At 39.2% G+C, this 23,362-nt stretch overlaps 1 protein-coding gene across 2 annotated transcripts in view; it reads left to right on the top strand.

The window, feature by feature from the left end:
- Positions 1 to 23,362, top strand: part of LOC139757435 (glutathione synthetase-like) — a 115,627-nt gene that overhangs the window by 72,071 nt on the left and 20,194 nt on the right. For both annotated transcript variants that reach the window (XM_071677952.1, XM_071677951.1), the window contains exons 6-7: positions 15,690 to 15,732; positions 21,791 to 21,864. In XM_071677952.1, coding sequence (XP_071534053.1) covers positions 15,690 to 15,732; positions 21,791 to 21,864 — 117 coding nt within the window. The remainder of the gene's footprint in view (positions 1 to 15,689; positions 15,733 to 21,790; positions 21,865 to 23,362) is intronic.

The raw sequence follows: 23,362 nt of genomic DNA, 5'->3' as shown, positions 1-23,362 counted from the left end.
GGTGATGTCGAGGGTGCTGGTGTGCTCAAAGCATCAGACTTGGGAAGAACAATGTGTTTTTATGGGTGGTAGATGTATGGATCATGCCTTTGCCTTGAAGAATCTATATAAGAAATACCGAGAGAAAGAAGAGAATTTGCCTGTGACATTTATGGATTTGGGTAGAAGCTGGTGTGTGAGTCTGGGAGAGTATGTGAGAGGAGAAACTTTAGTGAGTAAAAGTAAGGTCAATAAGTTTATAGGGGCTAGAGACAGTTTAGTAGGAGTGTGCTTTTGAATGGAAAGAGCTAAGAGGAAGTGGAGTGTTTCAAATACCTGATAGTGGAGAAGGCAGCAGATGGAACTACAGAGTTGATTAAGCCAATAGGTAAATGAGTGTGCTAAGGTCTTAGGTGCATTGAGGAGTGTGGGGAATGGATGTCACAGTCTGTGAGGGTAGAGATGGGTATGTTTGATGGTTTAGTAGTCCATATAGTTTTGTGTGGTTATAAAGCATGTATAGTGTTGTATGCATGTGAAGCATAAGCCATAGATAAAGTAGTACATAATAGAGTGGATGTATTGGAAATGAAATGCTTGAGGACAATGTGTGTTGTGAAGAGGGTTGATTGCCTAAAATATTGTAAAAGAGAGGACTGGAAGTAATTAGAGTGTTTATGAGAGGGTTTGCTAATATGGTTTGGTCTTCTGGAGAGGGTGATTGAGGGAAGGTTGTCCATGTCGGAAGTTGAGGGGATAAGAAGGGAGAAACTGAAGAAGATATAGACTGATGGAATGAAGGACTCTTTGAGTGCTTGGGGCCTGAACATGCAGAAAGGTGTGAGGTGTGCATGGAATTGAGTAAATTGGAGTGATGTATGTATATAGGTGGCAACATACTGTCAGTGGGCTGAACCATGGCATATGAAGCAGTCAGGGCAAAACCAAGGAAAAGTCGGTGGAATGTACCGATAGAGAGAGGGATCTGGTTTAGGTGAATTGTACATGGCAGCTAGAGAGTGTATGTGAGCAAATAAAGCCACTTCTTGTTTGTTACTGATGCTACCTTGCTATGTGGCAAATGAAAAATAAGTATGGGAAAAACATTTTTGTATATCTTAACTTCCTTCTCCTGGAGTCCCTTTGATCTTCTGTGGGGCCTATGCAATGCTAAGGAAAACAGACACTTCTACTAGGCAGGACCAGAGGTCAAGAAGTGTGTTGATGTGCATTTATCTGTTTGGGATAAGTGCTAGACAATTAAGAATTAATATTCAGTTTGAAAGTTGCATCTTGAACGTGACAGGTCTTATAATTTGTTGAATCCATTTTTTCATGTTGTAGAAATAATTAGTGTCCTATTCATGCCCTGGGTTGTGTAGTTTCAGATAGGTGTATGTTTGGTAGAGTATACTTTAAGCCTGGGTTAGGAGGATGGTTGTTCAGTGCTTGTCATGTCATTACTGTGTGTATGTGTGTGTGTGTGTGTGCTTAGTCAGTGTTACATTCGTTTGGGGAAAGGTCTCCCAAGTACAGATTGCTGAAGTGTGAAATGCTGGTAAAACATATTGTTTCTATTTGGGGTTGGTGATGGATTATGGTGTGGTTAAGATGGGAGGGGTCAAAGATGCTGAGGATAATTGAGATTCAGTTAGAACTGTTTTTGTTTCATTGTGGAGGCTTCAAATGTTTGTGGTTGCAAGACAGCCAGTGATTTTTCTGAGAGCCTTGATTTGTGTGGTTTGTAATTTTGTTATGTTTGCTTTTGACAGGGTGGATGATCAAGTGGGTGAGGCAGTATAGGGTGGAGTAGATGAACTGTGTGAATAGAATGCAAAGCAATTCTTTTCCTTGTCCAAAACTGGTGCCAGTAAGTGTTCTTAAGTCCTCTTAAGGTATTTAGTTTGTTTATGACCTCTGTGTTGATGTCTGTGATGTGGAGAGTGATGTGTTCTTTGTATTACCCAATGTGGTTAGAGTTTTGTCAAATGAAAGTGATTGACTATTTTGGGTTTTAGGAGGATGTTAGTTGGATTTTGTTTATCTGGGGCTGAGGTGATTGTGGAATTTTGTAGAGATGCAGATATTCTTTTTTGAATTATCCAGTGTTCTAATAGCATGATGTAATATGTGTATAGGTGTTGTTGGACTCCACCTGCTAGTAGTAATAAAATGAGGAGTCATCTTGATGGAAAGAAGAGTAGTCTTTTCAAGGATGTTTTTGCTCCAAATGAGTGCATCATTCCCTGCTTCTGCATAGGGTGCAGCCTTGAAGCTACAGGAATCCCATAGAACAGGTTGTATAGTGATATTGCATATATTTTTGACTGTTTGTTTGACCATCTTTCTCTCTCTCTCTGTTTGAGATCTAAAACAGCTTACTGGTTCTTTGATATCAAGGGCAGTCTTTCTCAGAGGGATACTTTAATTTCAACCATTATCTTCGTTGTGTGGCAGTTGCTTTTACCATCTTAATAATACAGTTTACCAATAAAGTACTTGTACATTCATAAATTGCAACATGTGTAAATGCAAACATATGTAGATATATTCATTACTAAGATGAATATCGAATGTCACTATTACTCTTAGTTAATTTTAAGAGTAGGTTTTTTGTATTTTCAGGTTAATCATGTTTAGTCCAGTTGAGGGCTGCTTAATCTAGTATAGGGCTACTGAAGGCACACTGAGGGAATAGTTGTAAGAACATATCATTATTTGCTTTGAACAGAATTTGAATATGCATCCAGACATTTCAAGCGTTTTTGTTTGTCATCTTACATGTGAATTTCTGTTCATATTTTCAGGCTTTTTTTGTATTTTTTTTATGGGGAGAGCTGAAGAGAGTAATCTGTTGAGGATTTGAGTTTTATGGTAGTGTTATTTTATATTTCAGTATAGTTTATTCAGAAGTGAGACTGTCAATGATTGATAATCTCTGTCCTTTTCATCCTGATTGATATTTGTCAGTTATCCTTAATACAGCTTAGTCAAATCTTGTAGGTTTTATCTTCCTGTGAATTATATCTTTATCAGCCTCACTTATTTTTAAACTCAGTTCACAAGTACATTAATTGCTGATTTTATGGGTACATCTGTTTTTAATGTCATAATTCATACTCAGTCTTATGTTGGATAAGGTAATAGAATTAAGTCAAGAATGCTATAGATGTAGTTTGTTTTGTGATGTAGAGTAAGAGAATACTATGTGCTAGGTTCGCTGCACTTGAAACTTCTGTAGGTACTTTTGCAGGTTATGATAATTAATTGTTTGCATTTTTGTCATAATTTTTTCATGCTTACTTTGTTGCTTCAGGTTTCAATAGAAGCATATTTTGCTCATTTCACTATCTCTGATTATATATATATTGGATTACACATGTACATACATGCACGTCCATACACACACATATACATACCTATACATTTCAATGTATACATATATATATATATATATATATATATATATATATACATACACAGACGTGTAGGAAGAGAGGAAAGTGATTGGTTCTCAGTGAATGTAGGTTTGTGGCAGGGGTGTGTGATGTCTCTATGGTTGTTTAATTTGTTTATGGATGGGGTTGTTAGGGAGGTAAATGCAAGAGTTTTGGAAAGAGGGGCAAGTATGAAGTCTGTTGGGGATGAGAGAGCTTGGGAAGTGAGTCAATTGTTGTTCGCTGATGATACAGCGCTGGTGGCTGATTCATGTGAGAAACTGCAGAAGCTGGTGACTGAGTTTGGTAAAGTGTGTGGAAGAAGAAAGTTAAGAGTAAATGTGAATAAGAGCAAGGTTATTAGGTACAGTAGGGTTGGGGGTCAAGTCAATTGGGAGGTGAGTTTGAATGGAGAAAAACTGGAGGAAGTGAAGTGTTTTAGATATCTGGGAGTGGATCTGGCAGCAGAAGTGGATCATAGGGTGGGGGAGGGGGCGAAAATTCTGGGGGCCTTGAAGAATGTGTGGAAGTCGAGAACATTATCTCGGAAAGCAAAAATGGGTATGTTTGAAGGAATAGTGGTTCCAACAATGTTGTATGGTTGCGAGGCGTGGGCTATGGATAGAGTTGTGTGTAGGAGGATGGATGTGCTGGAAATGAGATGTTTGAGGACAATGTGTGGTGTGAGGTGGTTTGATCGAGTGAGTAACGTAAGGGTAAGAGAGATGTGTGGAAATAAAAAGAGCGTGGTTGAGAGAGCAGAAGAGGGTGTTTTGAAGTGGTTTGGGCACATGGAGAGAATGAGTGAGGAAAGATTGACCAAGAGGATATATGTGTCGGAGGTGGAGGGAACGAGGAGAAGAGGGAGACCAAATTGGAGGTGGAAAGATGGAGTGAAAAAGATTTTGTGTGATCGGGGCCTGAACATGCAGGAGGGTGAAAGGAGGGCAAGGAATAGAGTGAATTGGAGCGATGTGGTATACCGGGGTTGACGTGCTGTCAGTGGATTGAATCAAGGCATGTGAAGCGTCTGGGGTAAACCATGGAAAGCTGTGTAGGTATGTATATTTGCGTGTGTGGACGTATGTATATACATGTGTATGGGGGGGGGGTTGGGCCATTTCTTTCGTCTGTTTCCTTGCGCTACCTCGCAAACGCGGGAGACAGCGACAAAGTATAAAAAAAAAAAAACATAGACATATACATGTATATACACATGTACATAATTCATACTTACTGCCTTTATTCATTCCCATCACCACCTTGCCACACATGAAATGACAACCCCCTCCCCCTGCATGCGTGCAAGGTAGCGCTAGGAAAAGACAACAAAGGCCACATTCGTTCACACAGTCTATAGTTGTCATGTATAATGCACCGAAACCATAGCTATATATATATAATAAAGTATATATATCTTTTTTTCTTTCTTTCATACTATTTGCCATTTCCTGCATTAGTGAGGTAGCATTAAGAACAGAGAACTAGGCCTTTGAAAAATATCCTCACATGGCCCCCTTCTCTGTTCCTTCTTTTGGAAAATTAAAAAAAAAAAAAAAAAAGGGGAGGATTTCCAGCCCCCCCACTCCCTTCCCTTTTAGTTGCCTTCTACGACATGCAGGGAATACTTGGGAAGTATTCTTTCTCCCCTATCCCCAGGGATATATATATATATATATATATATATATATATATATATATATATATATATATATATATATATATATATATATATATATATTTTTTTTTTTTTTTTTTTTTTTTTTATACTTTGTCGCTGTCTCCTGCGTTTGCGAGGTAGCGCAAGGAAACAGACGAAAGAAATGGCCCAACCCCCCCCCCCATACACATGTACATACACACGTCCACACACGCAAATATACATACCTACACAGCTTTCCATGGTTTACCCCAGACGCTTCACATGCCTTGCTTCAATCCACTGACAGCACGTCAACCCCTGTATACCACATGACACCAATTCACTCTATTTCTTGCCCTCCTTTCACCCTCCTGCATGTTCAGGCCCCGATCACACAAAATCTTTTTCACTCCATCTTTCCACCTCCAATTTGGTCTCCCTCTTCTCCTCGTTCCCTCCACCTCCGACACATATATCCTCTTAGTCAATCTCTCCTCACTCATTCTCTCCATGTGCCCAAACCATATATATTTATTTATTTATTTTGCTTTGTCGCTGTCTCCCGCATTAGCGAGGTAGCGCAAGGAAACAGACGAAACAATGGCCCAACCCACCCACATACACATGTATATACATACACGTCCACACATGCAAATATACATACCTATACATCTCAATGTACACATATATATACACACAGAGACATATACATATATACACATGTACATAATTCATACTGTCTGCCTTTATTTATTCCCATCGCCACCCCGCCACACATGGAATAACAACCCCCTCCCCCCTCATGTGTGCGGGGCAGCGCAAGGAAAAGACAACAAAGGCCCCATTCGTTCACACTCAGTCTCTAGCTGTCATGTAATAATGCACCGAAACCACAGCTCCCTTTCCACATCCAGGCCCCACAGAACTTCCCATGGTTTACCCCAGATGCTTCACATGCCCTGGTTCAATCCATTGACAACACGTTGATATATATATTCTTATGAGTCCACAGAGAAAATGAAACACGATAAGTTCCTAAGTGCACTTTCGTGCAATAATCACATCATCAGGGGGACACAAATGGCGTCCTAGCTTTGTCTCTTCGATGTATATCAGCTGACTGTTATATTTCTCTCTTGTGTCTCCCCTGATGATGTGATTATTACATGAAAGTGCACTTAGGAACTTATCGTGTTTCATCTTCCCCGTGGACTCATTAGAATATCTTGATCATGTGCAAAATTGTGATCCTTTCCAATATATATATATATATATTTTTTTTTTTTTTTGCGTTTGCGAGGTAGCGCAAGGAAACAGACGAAAGAAATGGCTCAACCCACCCCCATACACATGTATATACATACGTCCACACATGCAAATATACATACCTACACAGCTTTCCATGGTTTACCCCAGACGCTTCACATGCCCTGATTCAATCCACTGACAGCACGTCAACCCCGGTATACCACATCGATCCAATTCACTCTATTCCTTGCCCTCCTTTCACCCTCCTGCATGTTCAGGCCCCGATCACACAAAATCTTTTTCACTCCATCTTTCCACCTCCAATTTGGTCTCCCACTTCTCGTTCCCTCCACCTCCGACACATATATCCTCTTGGTCAATCTTTCCTCACTCATTCTCTCCATGTGCCCAAACCATTTCAAAACACCCTCTTCTGCTCTCTCAACCACGCTCTTTTTATTTCCACACATCTCTCTTACCCTTACGTTACTTACTCGATCAAACCACCTCACACCACACATTGTCCTCAAACATCTCATTTCCAGCACATCCATCCTCCTGCGCACAACTCTATCCATAGTCCACGCCTCGCAACCATACAACATTGTTGGAACCACTATTCCTTCAAACATACCCATTTTTGCTTTCCGAGATAATGTTCTCGACTTCCACACATTCTTCAAGGCTCCCAGGATATTCGCCCCCACCCCCACCCTATGATCCACTTCCGCTTCCGTGGTTCCATCCGCTGCCAGATCCACTCCCAGATATCTAAAACACTTTACTTCCTCCAGTTTTTCTCCATTCAAACTTACCTCCCAATTGACTTGACCCTCAACCCTACTGTACCTAATAACCTTGCTCTTATTCACATTTACTCTTAACTTTCTTCTTTCACACACTTTACCAAACTCAGTCACCAGCTTCTGCAGTTTCTCACATGAGTCAGCCACCAGCGCTGTATCATCAGCGAACAACAACTGACTCACTTCCCAAGCTCTCTCATCCCCAACAGACTTCATACTTGCCCCTCTTTCCAAAACTCATGCATTTACCTCCCTAACAACCCCATCCATAAACAAAGAACCATGGAGACATCACACACCCCTGCCGCAAACCTACATTCACTGAGAATGTAGGTTATCCCTTGGGATAGGGGTGAAAGAATACTTCCCACGCATTCCTCGCGTGTCGTAGAAGGCAACTAGAGGGGACGGGAGCGGGGGGCCAGAAGTCCTCCCCTCCTTGTATTTTTTTTTTCAACTTTCTAAAATGGGAAACAATATATATATATATATATATATATATATATATATATATATATATATATATATATATATATTTTTTTTTTTTTTTTTTTTTTTTTTTATACTTTGTCGCTGTCTCCCGCGTTTGCGAGGTAGCGCAAGGAAACAGACGAAAGAAATGGCCCAACCCCCCCCCCCCCCATACACATGTACATACACACGTCCAGACACGCAAATATACATACCTACACAGCTTTCCATGGTTTACCCCAGACGCTTCACATGCCTTGCTTCAATCCACTGACAGCACGTCAACCCCTGTATACCACATCGCTCCAATTCACTCTATTCTTTGCCCTCCTTTCACCCTCCTGCATGTTCAGGCCCCGATCACACAAAATCTTTTTCACTCCATCTTTCCACCTCCAATTTGGTCTCCCTCTTCTCCTCGTTCCCTCCACCTCCGACACATATATCCTCTTGGTCAATCTTTCCTCACTCATTCTCTCCATGTGACCAAACCATTTCAAAACACCCTCTTCTGCTCTCTCAGCCACGCTCTTTTTATTTCCACACATCTCTCTTACCCTTACGTTACTTACTCGATCAAACCACCTCACACCACACATTGTCCTCAAACATCTCATTTCCAGCACATCCATCCTCCTGCGCACAACTCTATCCATAGTCCACGCCTCGCAACCTTACAACATTGTTGGAACCACTATTCCTTCAAACATACCCATTTTTGCTTTCCGAGATAATGTTCTCGACTTCCACACATTCTTCAAGGCTCCCAGAATTTTCGCCCCCTCCCCCACCCTATGATCCACTTCCGCTTCCATGGTTCCGTCCGCTGCCAGATCCACTCCCAGATATCTAAAACACTTCACTTCCTCCAGTTTTTCTCCATTCAAACTCACCTCCCAATTGAATTGACCCTCAACCCTACTGTACCTAATAACCTTGCTCTTATTCACATTTACTCTTAACTTTCTTCTTTCACACACTTTACCAAACTCAGTCACCAGCTTCTGCAGTTTCTCACATGAATCAGCCACCAGCGCTGTATCATTAGCGAACAACAACTGACTCACTTCCCAAGCTCTCTCATCCCCAACAGACTTCATACTTGCCCCTCTTTCCAAAACTCTTGCATTCACCTCCCTAACAACCCCATCCATAAACAAATTAAAGAACCATGGAGACATCACACACCCCTGCCGCAAACCTACATTCACTGAGAACCAATCACTTTCCTCTCTTCCTACACATACACATGCCTTACATCCTCGATAAAAACTTTTCACTGCTTCTAACAACTTGCCTTCCACACCATATATTCTTAATACCTTCCACAGAGCATCTCTATCAACTCTATCATATGCCTTCTCCAGATCCATAAATGCTACATACAAATCCATTTGCTTTTCTAAGTATTTCTCACATACATTCTTCAAAGCAAACACCTGATCCACACATCCTCTACCACTTCTGAAACCACACTGCTCTTCCCCAATCTGATGCTCTGTACATGCCTTCACCCTCTCAATCAATACCCTCCCATATAATTTACCAGGAATACTCAACAAACTTATACCTCTGTAATTTGAGCACTCACTCTTATCCCCTTTGCCTTTGTACATAAAACACTGTAAAGCATCAGTAAAGCAATGTAACTAGCTTGTCTATACAAATATCTTCCATGTGTCCACCTTCAATGCACTGAACTTTACTGTAAAGGAGAGGAGAGGTGAGGAATTGGTTTGTGAAGGATTAGGAATGACATTAGTGAATGTAAGGGCTGATACACCTGATGCTGATGAAATCGAGGGACTCTGCTCAAGTGATGTCATATATAGCTATATTGTACCAGTAGTTAAAAAGGTGTTGAAGAAAGTGGCTAATCATCCTCAGTAGGAGCACTTGTTTCTGCGTCCTGTGTTTTGTACTGTATGCTGGTTGATGTGATTGAGTGTGTTGATACTGACACTGTGTGCACAGGAATTTACAACTTTATTAAATATTTTTCTACAGCATGATTTGTTTAATGTATTTTGGCTGCTCATTTATTAATTTCTCATGGATTTTGTGCACGTCCAACAAATTCCACGTGGCTTCTAAGACTATGTTCCTCTAGATGCTGTTGCTCTAGAAAGCATATTTTATTTGATGCCATGATGAGGGTTAAAGCATATAGAATACAGTATACCCTGGAAATGCCGGGGTCTACCCAAAAACACTATCACTGATAGATTAAAGGTAGAAAGTGGTGGAGGGACATGATGACCTGGTAGCATGTGAAAGACAGCACCTGAACAGTAAGGGGACAAGGTTGAGTTACTTCGAACTTGACCCAATTTTTATTTTAGTTTTTTCTGGATGTCAGAATTAATTAGAATTTCTATTAAAATTTTTAGACAACTGGATTCTCTGGGGTTTTTTTTATTGTAAGACAATGAGATGTAATTCATTCCAATTACTTTGAAAAAACATAGAAAGGTTTCAGATAATACTTACTTTTGGGGTATGCCTCAAGGAGTCTCCATCAATGCAAATTAATGGTAATATGTAGTGTATAGCACACATTTGTACTGTTCTCTTTCGCAGCACATACCTGATTTCACTTGGAGCTAGATGTGAGAATGAAGGTTATGATATACTTATGAATTACTGTAGTAAATAAGGCGTTTAAAAAGTTTTAGAGAAATACCAATAAAGGCTGTAGAATCAGTAGTTGGATACAAGATAGTGAGACAACAGGAATAAAAGGAAATGAAAGGAAGGTGGAAAGAGTATTTTGAAGAACTTTGAATGTGAGAAGGGGAGGCAGCAGTTGTTACATGCATAGGTACAGAGAAGGGAAGGAAAAGGATACAAGTGCAGGGGCCTATAGCAAAAAGGGAGGTTGGAAGGGCAGTAATGAGGTTGAAAGTCGGAAAGGCACCTGGAGTGGATGGGATTATGGATGAAATGCTGAAGTATAGATTAGAAAGTGTGAGAGTGGATGCATCTATGTAATTTAGCATGGAAGCAGAAGGTTGTGCCTTAGGATTGGGTGAAAGCTATTATTGTTCCTTTATTCAGAGGAAAAGTGCGAAGGATGTATGGAGCAGTTATAGGGGAATAAGGCTGTCAAGTATACCAGAGAAAGTGCATGCAAGAATATTAATTGATTGAGTGATGGAAGTGACTGAATGCAGAATAAATGAAAAGCAAGGGGGGTTTTAGGAAAGGTAGGTGATGTGGATCAGATTCTTGTAATAAAGGTGACCATGGAAAAGTATTTAGGGAAAGGTAAGAAGTTGTATGCAGCTTTTATGGATCTGTAGAAAACATATGACAGAGTTGAGTGGAATGCTGTGTTGGATGTGTTAAGGATATATGGTATAGGGGGACAACTGTTGGATGGTGTAAAAGCCTCCTATAGAGGAGCAAATGCACGTGTAAGAGTGGATGGAGAGCTGAGCGAAAGTTTTGTGATACATGTAGGTGTGAGGCAGGGCTGTGTGATGTCACCATGGCCTTTTGATATGTATGTGGATAGAGTGATAAGAGAGATGAAAGCAAGACTAGGGAAAAGGGGTGCAGAGATTGAGTGTGGCAGTGAGATATGGTGGCTAGAGGCAAGCCTGTTTGTCTTTGCCTGAATTATTAGTAAGCTTAGTGGTACATGTTTTTTAATTTGATCTTCCATCTACAGCATCAACAACTTTTCCATTTCATGGATGGGCCCTCATCGCTTTGTTATTATCATAGACTTCATACTTGCTGAGCCTTTCACTGTTTTACATATTTTTTTCTTTGTCCTTTAGAATTGTGCAGACTATCGATGGGACAACTGTAGATCATGTGCAATCACATTAACATTTTTTCCTCTCTCATATTGGGTGATTACCTTCATTTTCAATTTTAAATTGATTGTCTTCCTTGGCTTCTTGCCAGATTTATCAACATGTGATAGATTTTCCCTCTTGCTCGTCATCTACAGAAATGGTTTAATCCAGCATGAAAATAAGTTAGATTCACTTGAATGACACCCGCTTACTGAATGATAACTGAGAGGGAGAACTGAGAGATGCTTTGATGTACATATGTCGGGATCTCCTGACATTCACTGTCTTATGCATGCAGCCATTAGCACAGGTGGACATATGACCAAGCTTGATTTTTATGTTTAGGTATATTTTTAATTTACTTTTTTTCCAGTCATATATATATGGATGGTTGTAAGTCACATAGGTTGTAAGTTGGGAAACATCTGTATATACTCTAGCCTAAGCCAGCCAGATACCCATTTTATTGACCAACCCCTAAGGGTGGATGAACAGCTAGACTTACTATGGACTGACTGACATAACCAGCCTTTGAAACTATGCACTTGACCCTGGTTGGCCCGTGAATGTTTCACAGTGAGGAACACTAACCACAACACTGTGGATTGCTGTCATTTCTAGATTTATCATCCACAGCTCAACCACCTAAGACATGAATCTCCTGGGGGCCTAAGTTAATTACTGTTTTCACTGGATATGAATTATTGAATTTAGTTGATATGTTACACATATTGATTTTGTGGAGGATTTGAGCATTCATGTTGTATTTTGGTAGAATTAAGATAGCCAAGATTTTCTTAATTGTGTTGATAGCATGTTAGCTGCCAAAGTGAGCTAGGGACTTGTAAAAAGTATTTGATTCAAATCATGATTATAAATTGCTTGTGGCTGCCAGGCTAGTATAATAAAGTTTGTAATTAAGTGATGCACAGCCACACTGATCATTTTCTTGCCAGATAAACCTGTAGACTCATTTATTGATTAAATTACGTACATTTCCCATAACTGATGTTTTGCATACTATTCAAAATATGAGGTGCTAGGACATTGATTGATTACTTCTTTGCATTTTGTTTGATGCATCCCTAAATTTAGCACTGCTTTGCTATCACTAAATTCCTTTTTACAGGCTTTTAATGAGATGGTCTTTGGTAAGGAATGGACGATGTTCAGCAATAAAGAGCACTAAATGCCTGTCTGCTGCTTTTGCAGCATGGGTTTATTTGTCTTACATATCTGAAATGGGATATTTTTTGTACTGACGCAAGCTGATGAATATGTCAGATGCTTTATAATGTTCATGTGACTGAGCATGTTTGCATAAAACACTAAATTTGGCATTCAGTTCGCATTAGTAAATCGTACAGTATGCTTTAGATTTGTTTTTATCTGATGGTTTGAGCAAGTTATTTTTGATTGTAGGGGAGATTCCCATCTTTTATGGAATGACTTCATATGTGGGTGCCATTATCAGTTAGTTGTGCCACACACAACAAAATATGAGGCTGAGGAGTTGGCTGCAGCCCACCAGAAAGGATCATCTTTAGAGACACTGGAAGTTTAACTCTACTGGTTTATCAAAGGAAGGAATTATTCTTTGCATATTTCCATAGATATTTTGTACTCACAGCAAGTTGGTAAAAAAACCTTTCATTGATCTTGGGACAAGTCTGCTATATATGTACCTATATTATATAAACATCCACTGAAAAAGTCAATGACTTTGAAATTCAAGATGTGACATGTTGCAGAAAGGACCCTGAAAGTTGCTTAATTTGGTGACTTTTGTGCTCATTTAGCAAAACCAATCTGGCATGCTTAAGTCCTCTCCTTCATTATTGCTCTTTGCACCATCACTTTCCTCCATGTTGTCCTTTTTTTCTCTCATTCTGCACTTTCTCATCCATGCTCCTCACTTGTTGCATCCAAATTGATGTATCTTGATATCTCTGATCTTATATATACCTTATTCTCATTTACCATGGAGTCAGCTTTTAACATTACTTGAATGTCACCATATCTCATAACATTACTTTCGTATATTTTTAAAAACTTCCATCTCCTTTATGGTTTGACTGTTCATATGTGGATGCTATTATCAGTTAACTATAACACATTTCAAATTTCTGTGTTATTCTGTGATCAGATATTTCTCCTTTCAAATCTCATTTCAATTGGGAGACCAGTTGCTTCTTTAGTATACAAATACTCAAGTAAGAATTGGTAAATACTTCTGACTCGCTCTACCATGTATACTTTCACGTAAATTGATATCCATATGAAGTGTGTGTAATACATAGTTCAAACTTATGATGGTCTTTTTACTTTGTTTCTCTCCTAAATATCACCCTCACCATTTTGCTCATCAAATATTGTAATCTCTTTGCTTCCATTTACTTGATGAGAAATATCTATTCATTTTTTCTTTGTGATAAAGGACATTCCTTTCAGATACACTTTTTTTCATTCATATGAAGTAGGAGCTAGTAAATAATTTTCTTTATTGTGTTTCCATTTTTCTTTAACACTAATTTTTTATCTTTATAAACTTGTCTCCTTGCATCTAATATTGGCTACTTCATTTTCCCATTTACCTTATCATTTCATTTCTTAATGCAACTAAACCTATATTTACACATTTCCGATGAAATTAAAATATTTAAGATTTATTCGAATTTATCTTGTGGGCCTCTTGTTTTTTATTTTCTTACTTTATTATACTGAATATTTAAGAATTATCCTCCCTCTCTGGCTTACATTTTGACTCTTAGACATAGAACATGGTTTTTGCACTTCACCCTCCTCATGCACCTTCTAAAATGAATTCTTATCAATGCTGTTCATGCATCACCCTTTACCTAATACTGTTACAAATGATAAGAGTTTGTTCTGCATACCCTGGCCCTTGAATTATCTGCTTTGGATACTGGTCTGTTATAGTTTTTTTAATGTAGAATTTTGCTTTTAAACTGCTCATTCATCATAAAACCTCAGATTTGAGCTAAGGGGTGAGCACAGGGAGTTAGTCCAATTGCAGTTATGTTTCAGCATGCATGTTATTAAAACATATTTATATCGCTGTGATGTACAGTCAGACTGTAAATTACTTTTACCTTTTTGGTCGGGAACAACATGACAAACGTGCGAAAAATGAGACCCTGCTCTCCTTGTATGGTAACATGAGAAGCCACTAATGACACTATTACTGTCACTTGCTATAATTCAGTGACATTGCAGGCATGCTTACCATCCCTGTTGAGATGACAGGAGAGGTAGTGTTTAGTTTGAAATCCATTGCACCCAGGAGTAAAAGTAGTTTATAGTCTCTCAGTACTTTTCTAATAGCAATGCTTTCCAAGAAATATGTTCACAGTGCACCTCACTCTTCCTTGTTTTTCTTCTTTTGCTTGTATATTCCTTCCTTTTTCATGACTTGGTCCTTTTTCTTGTGTACTTTTATGACAGTCATCTGCTCTGTTGCTTTGAAAATGGACTTTTCTTTTGATTTTCTCTCTCTTGCATATCTTGTATGCTTTGTTTCCTCTCAGTTTTCCTATATATTTTTATTTTGTTTGATATTCATTTCTTATGTAGTCATCAGTCAATCAATTATTCATTTTTCCTTGGATCTTCATCGCTTCCATTCTTCTTTTTGGCTTTCCATTCCAGACCCATAGTACATAAGATATGTGCATGGAATGATGTGTAAGTATACATTCATATGTGCATGTGTAGATTATGTAGATGCCAGGACATTTTCCTCGTAAATTCCGGTGTATAGATGCATGATGAAAGACCAGTGTAAGTCATAGCAAGCATATTTAACTTTTAATCGTATCATTTTGTTGGTTCTAATTCTCATCTGGTGTATTGTGCCGATAACTAATATTGAGTCTGTGGTGCATTAGCAGTTGTTTTTTATGTTTTTGATATACTTATATTATTTATATGATGAAATATTTCATGTTGTGTAAGGGACTTATTTTAGGGGCAGTTTTTTCATGTGATAAAGTAGATAAGCATATGAAACAGTTTCCCTCAATATAAAGGTTTTCATTCAGATGAATTTTAAAGAAAATATGAATATAAAAATTACAAGCTCAAACAAGTATAAATATGTGTCTACATTTCATTGACAAATATGCTTAAAAGTAGTTCCAGAGAACTAGTATTTGTATGCAGTGAAGGAAATTAGGTAAAGCATTTATATTTTCATCATTAAAGTTCTTACAGAGTTCTCTAATTCAAACTGCAATAATGTCAATATTATTGATAATTATTTCTTCATCAATTTATAAAGGTACATTCTTGGGGAACTTCGAAAGCCTGAGCTGCTTCATCATGTAAGTTTATTGAAAGTTGTAATATCTTTATAGAGCTGTCAACAAGGTTTACACTGCTAAAGAAATTTGAAAAACAACAGATTAAGCTAGGAGTTCAGGTATTGACACTCCTAAGAAGCCCTAGAGATTTTGTGTTTTAGAGAGAGAGTGATTTTTTCAACATTTAACTCAAAGATTTAACCTATTTTTATGAATTAGCAGTGACTTCTCACTGACAACCTTAATAATCAGTTTGATTAATTATGTAACCCAAGGATCCCTCTTATGGTCTTTTGCATTTTAAGTGTTTTCTACAATCAGTAGCAGGGAAATTATGTATTTCTTTGAAGTGAGAAGTGCCTTAATGAGATCGTACTCCTTTTCAACTCTTGACAGTAATTCAGCTTCTGTGAAGATTACTTTAACCGCTCATAGTGTAACTTTATGCTGGCAGAGTAGGGTAATACTGCCTTGATATTATTATTAACTTTTTTCATACTTGATTGCTGTTTCCTACCTTAGCAAGGTAGCAGCAGGAACAGATGGAGAAAGGCCAAATCTGCTCACATCCACTGTCATTTGTAAAGCAGCAAAACCATGGCTCCCTAGCCACAACCAGTCCTAACAAGCCCTTCTTTGTTTACCCTGGATGCCTCACATACCCTGGTTTGGGTCCATTGACATCAGTATACCACATTGTTCCAATTCACTCTATCCCTTGCATTCCTTTCACCTTCCTGCATATTCAGTACAGATTGCTCACAATCCTTTTCACTCTATCTTCCTATCTCCAGTTTGGTCTCCCCATTATCCTTGTTCCCTCCATTTGTGACACATAAATCCACTTTGTCAACCTTTCCTCATATTCTGTATGTATTTGTCTCTTTCTTGATGCTTGTTCCCTTTAGGACCTCACCAAGAGGGTGGCCACTGTAAAAGACTTGTGAACTCCAGTGTCACCCTTAACAGGCAATTGGCAGAGGACAACTTTAACGCAGTGTTTTTATAAGCTCCTACATAATGTTCCTACCAACTACTACTTCCTAATGTGTCTTCCTCATGTACCAGCCTTTTACTTTTATCTAATGATCGTGCTTGATAATCTTACCTGCTGTTTCTCCCTACTGCTCCTGTCTAATGTTCCTACCTACTACTTTTATCTATTCCTCTTATCATTTTGCCAAAAGGCAAGGCTAGTGCATAGCACACACTGCAGGAAAAATCTAGAGTTGTTGAGCGAGTTAAGTTTTGTCAAGTATTATGATGACGAGAGATTGTATGTTTGTGGACAGAATTCCAGCAGTACATGTGTGGGTGAGGCAGAAAGTAAAGAGGAGTGCAACTTGACAACCACTGAAGTGCTGGCTCTTTACTTAGCCATACTGACCCTCCCAATACTCAGGCATGTAGTACTGATAATATACCTCCTAATCGCACATATTCTTTCTATATTTCTAAACCGATTCAACACACCCACACTTTCTTAGTACCACACTTCCCTCTTGCCCTTTTATTACTTTCTTGATCAAATCATCTCATTTATTATTATTGTTTCTTTCATGCTTGATCACAGTTTTCTGCATTAGCAGGATAGCACAAGGAACAGACAAAGTAAGGCCACATTTGCTCTCATGGTTATGAGTACAGAATGGAAAAAGGTGAGAACAATGGAAGTAAGGTGAGTGGGGGAGGAATGGGATGTATTTAGGGAATCAGTGATGGATTGCGCAAAAGATGCTTGTGGCATGAGAAGAGTGGGAGGTGGGTTGATTAGAAAGGGTAGTGAGTGGTGGGATGAAGAAGTAAGAGTATTAGTGAAAGAGAAGAGAGAGGCATTTGGACAATTTTTGCAGGGAAAAAATGAAATTGAGTGGGAGATGTATAAAAGAAAGAGACAGGAGGTCAAGAGAAAGGTGCAAGAGGTGAAAAAAAGGGCAAATGAGAGTTGGGGTGAGAGAGTATCATTAAATTTTAGGGAGAATAAAAAAATGTTCTGGAAGGAGGTAAATAAAGTGCGTAAGACAAGGGAGCAAATGGGAACTTCAGTGAAGGGCGCAAATGGGGAGGTGATAACAAGTAGTGGTGATGTGAGAAGGAGATGGAGTGAGTATTTTGAAGGTTTGTTGAATGTGTTTGATGATAGAGTGGCAGATATAGGGTGTTTTGGTCGAGGTGGTGTGCAAAGTGCGAGGGTTAGGGAAAATGAGTTGGTAAACAGAGAAGAGGTAGTAAAAGCTTTGCGGAAGATGAAAGCCGGCAAGGCAGCAGGTTTGGATGGTATTGCAGTGGAATTTATTAAAAAAAGGGGGTGACTGTATTGTTGACTGGTTGGTAAGGTTATTTAATGTATGTATGACTCATGGTGAGGTGCCTGAGGATTGGCGGAATGCGTGCATAGTGCCATTGTACAAAGGCAAAGGGGATAAGAGTGAGTGCTCAAATTACAGAGGTATAAGTTTGTTGAGTATTCCTGGCAAATTGTATGGGAGGGTATTGATTGAGAGGGTGAAGGCATGTACAGAGCATCAGATTGGGGAAGAGCAGTGTGGTTTCAGAAGTGGTAGAGGATGTGTGGATCAGGTGTTTGCTTTGAAGAATGTATGTGAGAAATACTTAGAAAAGCAAATGGATTTGTATGTAGCATTTATGGATCTGGAGAAGGCATATGATAGAGTTGATAGAGATGCTCTGTGGAAGGTATTAAGAATATATGGTGTGGGAGGCAAGTTGTTAGAAGCAGTGAAAAGTTTTTATCGAGGATGTAAGGCATGTGTACGTGTAGGAAGAGAGAAAAGTGATTGGTTCTCACTGAATGTAGGTTTGTGGCAGGGGTGTGTGATGTCTCCATGGTTGTTTAATTTGTTTATGGATGGGGTTGTTAGGGAGGTGAATGCAAGAGTTTTGGAAAGAGGGGCAAGGATGAAGTCTGTTGGGGATGAGAGAGCTTGGGAAGTGAGTCAGTTGTTGTTCGCTGATGATACAGCGCTGGTGGCTGACTCATGTGAGAAACTGCAGAAGCTGGTGACTGAGTTTGGTAAAGTGTGTGAAAGAAGAAAGTTAAGAGTAAATGTGAATAAGAGCAAGGTTATTAGGTACAGTAGGGTTGAGGGTCAAGTCAATTGGGAGGTGAGTTTGAATGGAGAAAAACTGGAGGAAGTGAAGTGTTTTAGATATCTGGGAGTGGATCTGGCAGCGGATGGAACCATGGAAGCGGAAGTGGAGCATAGGGTGGGGGAGGGGGCGAAAATTCTGGGAGCCTTGAAGAATGTGTGGAAGTCGAGAACATTATCTCGGAAAGCAAAAATGGGTATGTTTGAAGGAATAGTGGTTCCAACAATGTTGTATTGTTGCGAGGCGTGGACTATGGATAGAGTTGTGCGCAGGAGGATGGATGTGCTGGAAATGAGATGTTTGAGGACAATGTGTGGTGTGAGGTGGTTTGATCGAGTAAGTAACGTAAGGGTAAGAGAGATGTGTGGAAATAAAAAGAGCGTGGTTGAGAGAGCAGAAGAGGGTGTTTTGAAATGGTTTGGTCACATGGAGAGAATGAGTGAGGAAAGATTGACCAAGAGGATATATGTGTCGGAGGTGGAGGGAACGAGGAGAAGAGGGAGACCAAATTGGAGGTGGAAAGATGGAGTGAAAAAGATTTTGTGTGATCGGGGCCTGAACATGCAGGAGGGTGAAAGGAGGGCAAAGGAATAGAGTGAATTGGAGCGATGTGGTATACCGGGGTTGACGTGCTGTCAGTGGATTGAATCAAGGCATGTGAAGCGTCTGGGGTAAACCATGGAAAGCTGTGTAGGTATGTATATTTGCGTGTGTGGACGTATGTATATACATGTGTATGGGGGTGGGTTGGGCCATTTCTTTCGTCTGTTTCCTTGCGCTACCTCGCAAACGCGGGAGACCGACAAAGCAAAAAAAAAAAAGAAAAAAAAAAAATTATTAATCATCTCCAGGACCCCATACTCAGGGGCTCCTGTAGCTCCAAGGCTGCATGACACTGATTGGTAGGAACAAGATAGATTCCTTTGAAGTGAAAAGTTCTCTGATGAGACTGCATTCTCATTCATCAACTGTAGAAAGCTTCCATCTCCTTGCTGTCTAGATTGGCTCCCCTGTCCAAGACGATTTCCTTGGATGCACCCTATCTCCTAAAAAAGGTGAGCAGCTTTACGATAACTTCAGATTTTCCTGCATAAGTTCGAATCCTACACTGCACCATGTAAGAGGTGCAACAAAAGCAGGTAGTCCATCCTCATTTTATTATAAAGAAATATCCTTTCACAGGAGAGGGGTGGGATCACCTCTATCTCATTCTGACTCCAAGGTTTTTCTTTGTCTGTTTCCTGGTGCTGTGTCGCTAATGCAGGAAATGGCAATCAAGTATGATGAATATAATAATGGTAGTTTGACATGTTTATGGATGGGGTGGTTAGGGAGGTTAATTCAAAATTTTGGAGAGAGGGGCGAGTATGTGATGTGTTGGGGATAAGAGTGCCTGGGAAGTGAGTCAGTTCGCTGATGATACAACAGTAGTGGCTGACTCAAGTGAGAAACTGTAGAAGTTGGTGACTGAGTCTGGAAAAGTGTGTGAAAGAAAGTTAAAAGTAAATGCGAATAAGAGCAAGGTTATTAGGTTCAGTAAAGTTGAGGAACATATTAATTGGGATGTAAATTTGAATGAAGAAAAATTGGAGGAAGTGAAGTATTTTAGATATCTGGGGGTGGATGTAGCAGTGAGTGGAACCATGGAAGCAGAGTGAGTCACAGGGTGGGGGAGGGGGCAAAAGTTCTGGGAACAATGAAGAATGTGTGGAAGAAGAGAACATTATCTTGGAGAGCAAAAATGGCTATGTTTGAAGGAATAGTAGTCCAACAATATTATATGATTGCAAGGCATGGGCTATAGATAGGGTTGTATGGAAGAAGGTGGATGTGTTGGAAATGAAATGTTTGAGGACAGTATGTGTTGTGAGGTAGTTTGATCAAGTAAGTAATGAAAGGGTAACAGCAATATATGTAGATAAAAAGAGCGTGATTGAGAGAGCAGAGGAGATTGTGTTGAAATGGTTGGACATATGGAGAGAATGAGTTAGGAAAGATTGACATAGAGAATATGTGTGTCAAAAGTGGAGGGAAGAAGGAGAAACAGGAGACCAAATTGGAGGTGAAAGGATGGAGTGAAAAAGATTTTGAGTGATTTGGGCCTGAACATACAGGATGGTGAGAGTCATGCAAGGAATAGTGTGAATTGAAACGATGTGGTATACTGGGGTCAACTTGCTGTTAGTGGATTGAACCAGTGCATGTGAAGTGTCTGGGGGTAAGCCATGGAGAAGTCTGTGGGGCTTGGATGTGGATAGGTAGCTGTGGTTTCGGTGCGTTACACATGACAGCTAGAGATGAGTGTGAATGAATGTGGCCTTTTTTGTGTGTTTTCCTGTCTACCTTGTACATGAGATATCCTTAATAAGGGCGTTAGTTCCATATACAATCTCAGCTACCATGAAAGAAAATCACTCCTTGAAACATCCACAGAAAACACTGGCCTGATTGCAGCCCATGTGCTAACATATCATTGACAACTCTTGGAAACTTGCTAGCATGGTACCCATCCATGACCAAACATTACAAGGATAGGAAAGGATATCGCTGGTGGGTCTTACCCTGTAATATCCTTACTGATGATCAGAGATAAGACTGGGATTCAGTATGGATAAGAAAATTGGGGTTGAGGAGGTATTCAAAGACTATGGAAACATCTGTCATGAAGGACATTGTTGGCTGGTGTAGAGATGTAGATTTGTGAGTAATCTTAGTTTAGGGACAGCATGAGATTTATATCATAATAAGAGCATTCACTGTTGTATTGATCTGAATTAAGTTTTTATGTGAAACTAACATTGTTGCCATTTGTTCTTAATCTCAAGACTGAACTTTACGAATAATCAAGAAAAGAAATGGTCTTATGTAATAGATTTATCATGTTCTTGTATCCAGCTAATATATTCTGGACATTTTGACTCATAACTTTGTAACATTTAAGTGTAATATGTTTTATGGATTTTCACAGTTGCCAGAAAACGATGCTCTTGCAGGACTGTGCAGTGGAATGATCTCAGCATGGGAGGTGTACAGTTGTCCAAAGTAAGTACAGTATTGCATTTAAGGAGTGCTTATAAGTATGATGAATTTAGAAATTTAATGACAAAGATTGTAGTAGAAGACTGCTGTTTGAAAGGTTATGCAGATACAGTAAAGTCACAATCCCCTTCAGATATGTGTAAATCTGGAAAGAAAAAAAAATCTTTGGTGATGAAAGCCAGAACTGTAAACTGATCGTGATAGTGATACAGATTTTACCCCAAAGCTATATAAGAAAGATGTCATACACATTTCTCCATAAAGCCTCTTACTGAATAATATTAGATTTTATTCTTAAACACGACATGATACTCTCGTGCTTGTGTTCGACTAAGCTATTTATGCTGAAGCCCAGATGGAGTAATACTTTCCTTTCCAGATGTATTGTTATTCATTTGGTGAAATTTCATACCATATCTTTCCATAGCATAAAAGGGAAAAGATTTAATAACCATACATGCTCATGCATAGTTCAAGTTTTTAAGACAAAATTTTTAGACAAAAGATTAGGGGATCAACCTATATATGGGAAATAGTTTTGTTAGGTTGAAATCTATGCATGATGGGAAGGGCTAAGAGATGGATTATTAGCATATGAAAATCAGTAACCTTGCCATCAACTTCTTGTGGAAAACAATGTGATATTCTCATTCTCCATATTGGTACAAAATCATTTCATTTCATAAATCTTGTGCACTAAACATGGCTCACCATAGAATCTGTGATGCCTGGTTTCCTTTGCTAGTTTCATGGCAAAGATTTGAATTGATCCTCAGGAAACACCATATCCATTATCAGATTTCATCGGCATACTTTGCCACTTCCAACTGTGGTCACTTGTTACACTTTCCTCTGTAAGCACATTTGTTTTTCAGCTTATGCTTAAGTTGTGCAGAGAGCCTTCTCCAATCTCTTACATTTTTTGGGATTCCAGGAATTCCCTTACTGCTACACAGTTGTTAGTCTGTTCTGCATATTCAATTACTCGGAGCTTGAACTTTGCTGTGAACTTGTTACTTCTTGAATATGGGCCAAGCATGTGTACACTATAACAAGACCTAATTTGAAGTAGCCATTACATGTAAATCATTCTTGATGATTTGAGTCTGGTCATCTACACGCAGTTCTAGATTCTAGATTTTCCATTTGAAATTTTAACGGTTATTTCTTTTCCCTGATTGTTTTACAACATTGTAGGTAGAACAGTTTGATGTAGCAGGAAATATTGTGCATACCCACAGAAAAAAAGAATATTACAGAAATGGAGACATCAAAAAATATGTAGAAAAAAAAAATTGCTGTGTCTGACTTGAAACACTGATGGTTGGGTAAGTTGGTTATAATAGCATCCTGCCTGTAATCAGATTTACAAAAGTGTCTTTTTAAACTCAGTTACAGTAGTTTATCTGATGGAGGCAGTAAATGTGAGGAATAGGAAGAGAATAAACAAGAAAAATGCCTTTGGGATTTTCTCGTTAGGGCTGAGGGAGAGAGTACCAGT

This window comes from Panulirus ornatus, chromosome 26 (genome assembly GCF_036320965.1).
Source record: "Panulirus ornatus isolate Po-2019 chromosome 26, ASM3632096v1, whole genome shotgun sequence".
NCBI lineage: Eukaryota > Metazoa > Arthropoda > Malacostraca > Decapoda > Palinuridae > Panulirus > Panulirus ornatus.
Note: the sequence above shows the minus strand (reverse complement) of the source record. Positions and strands in the feature narration are given on the sequence as shown.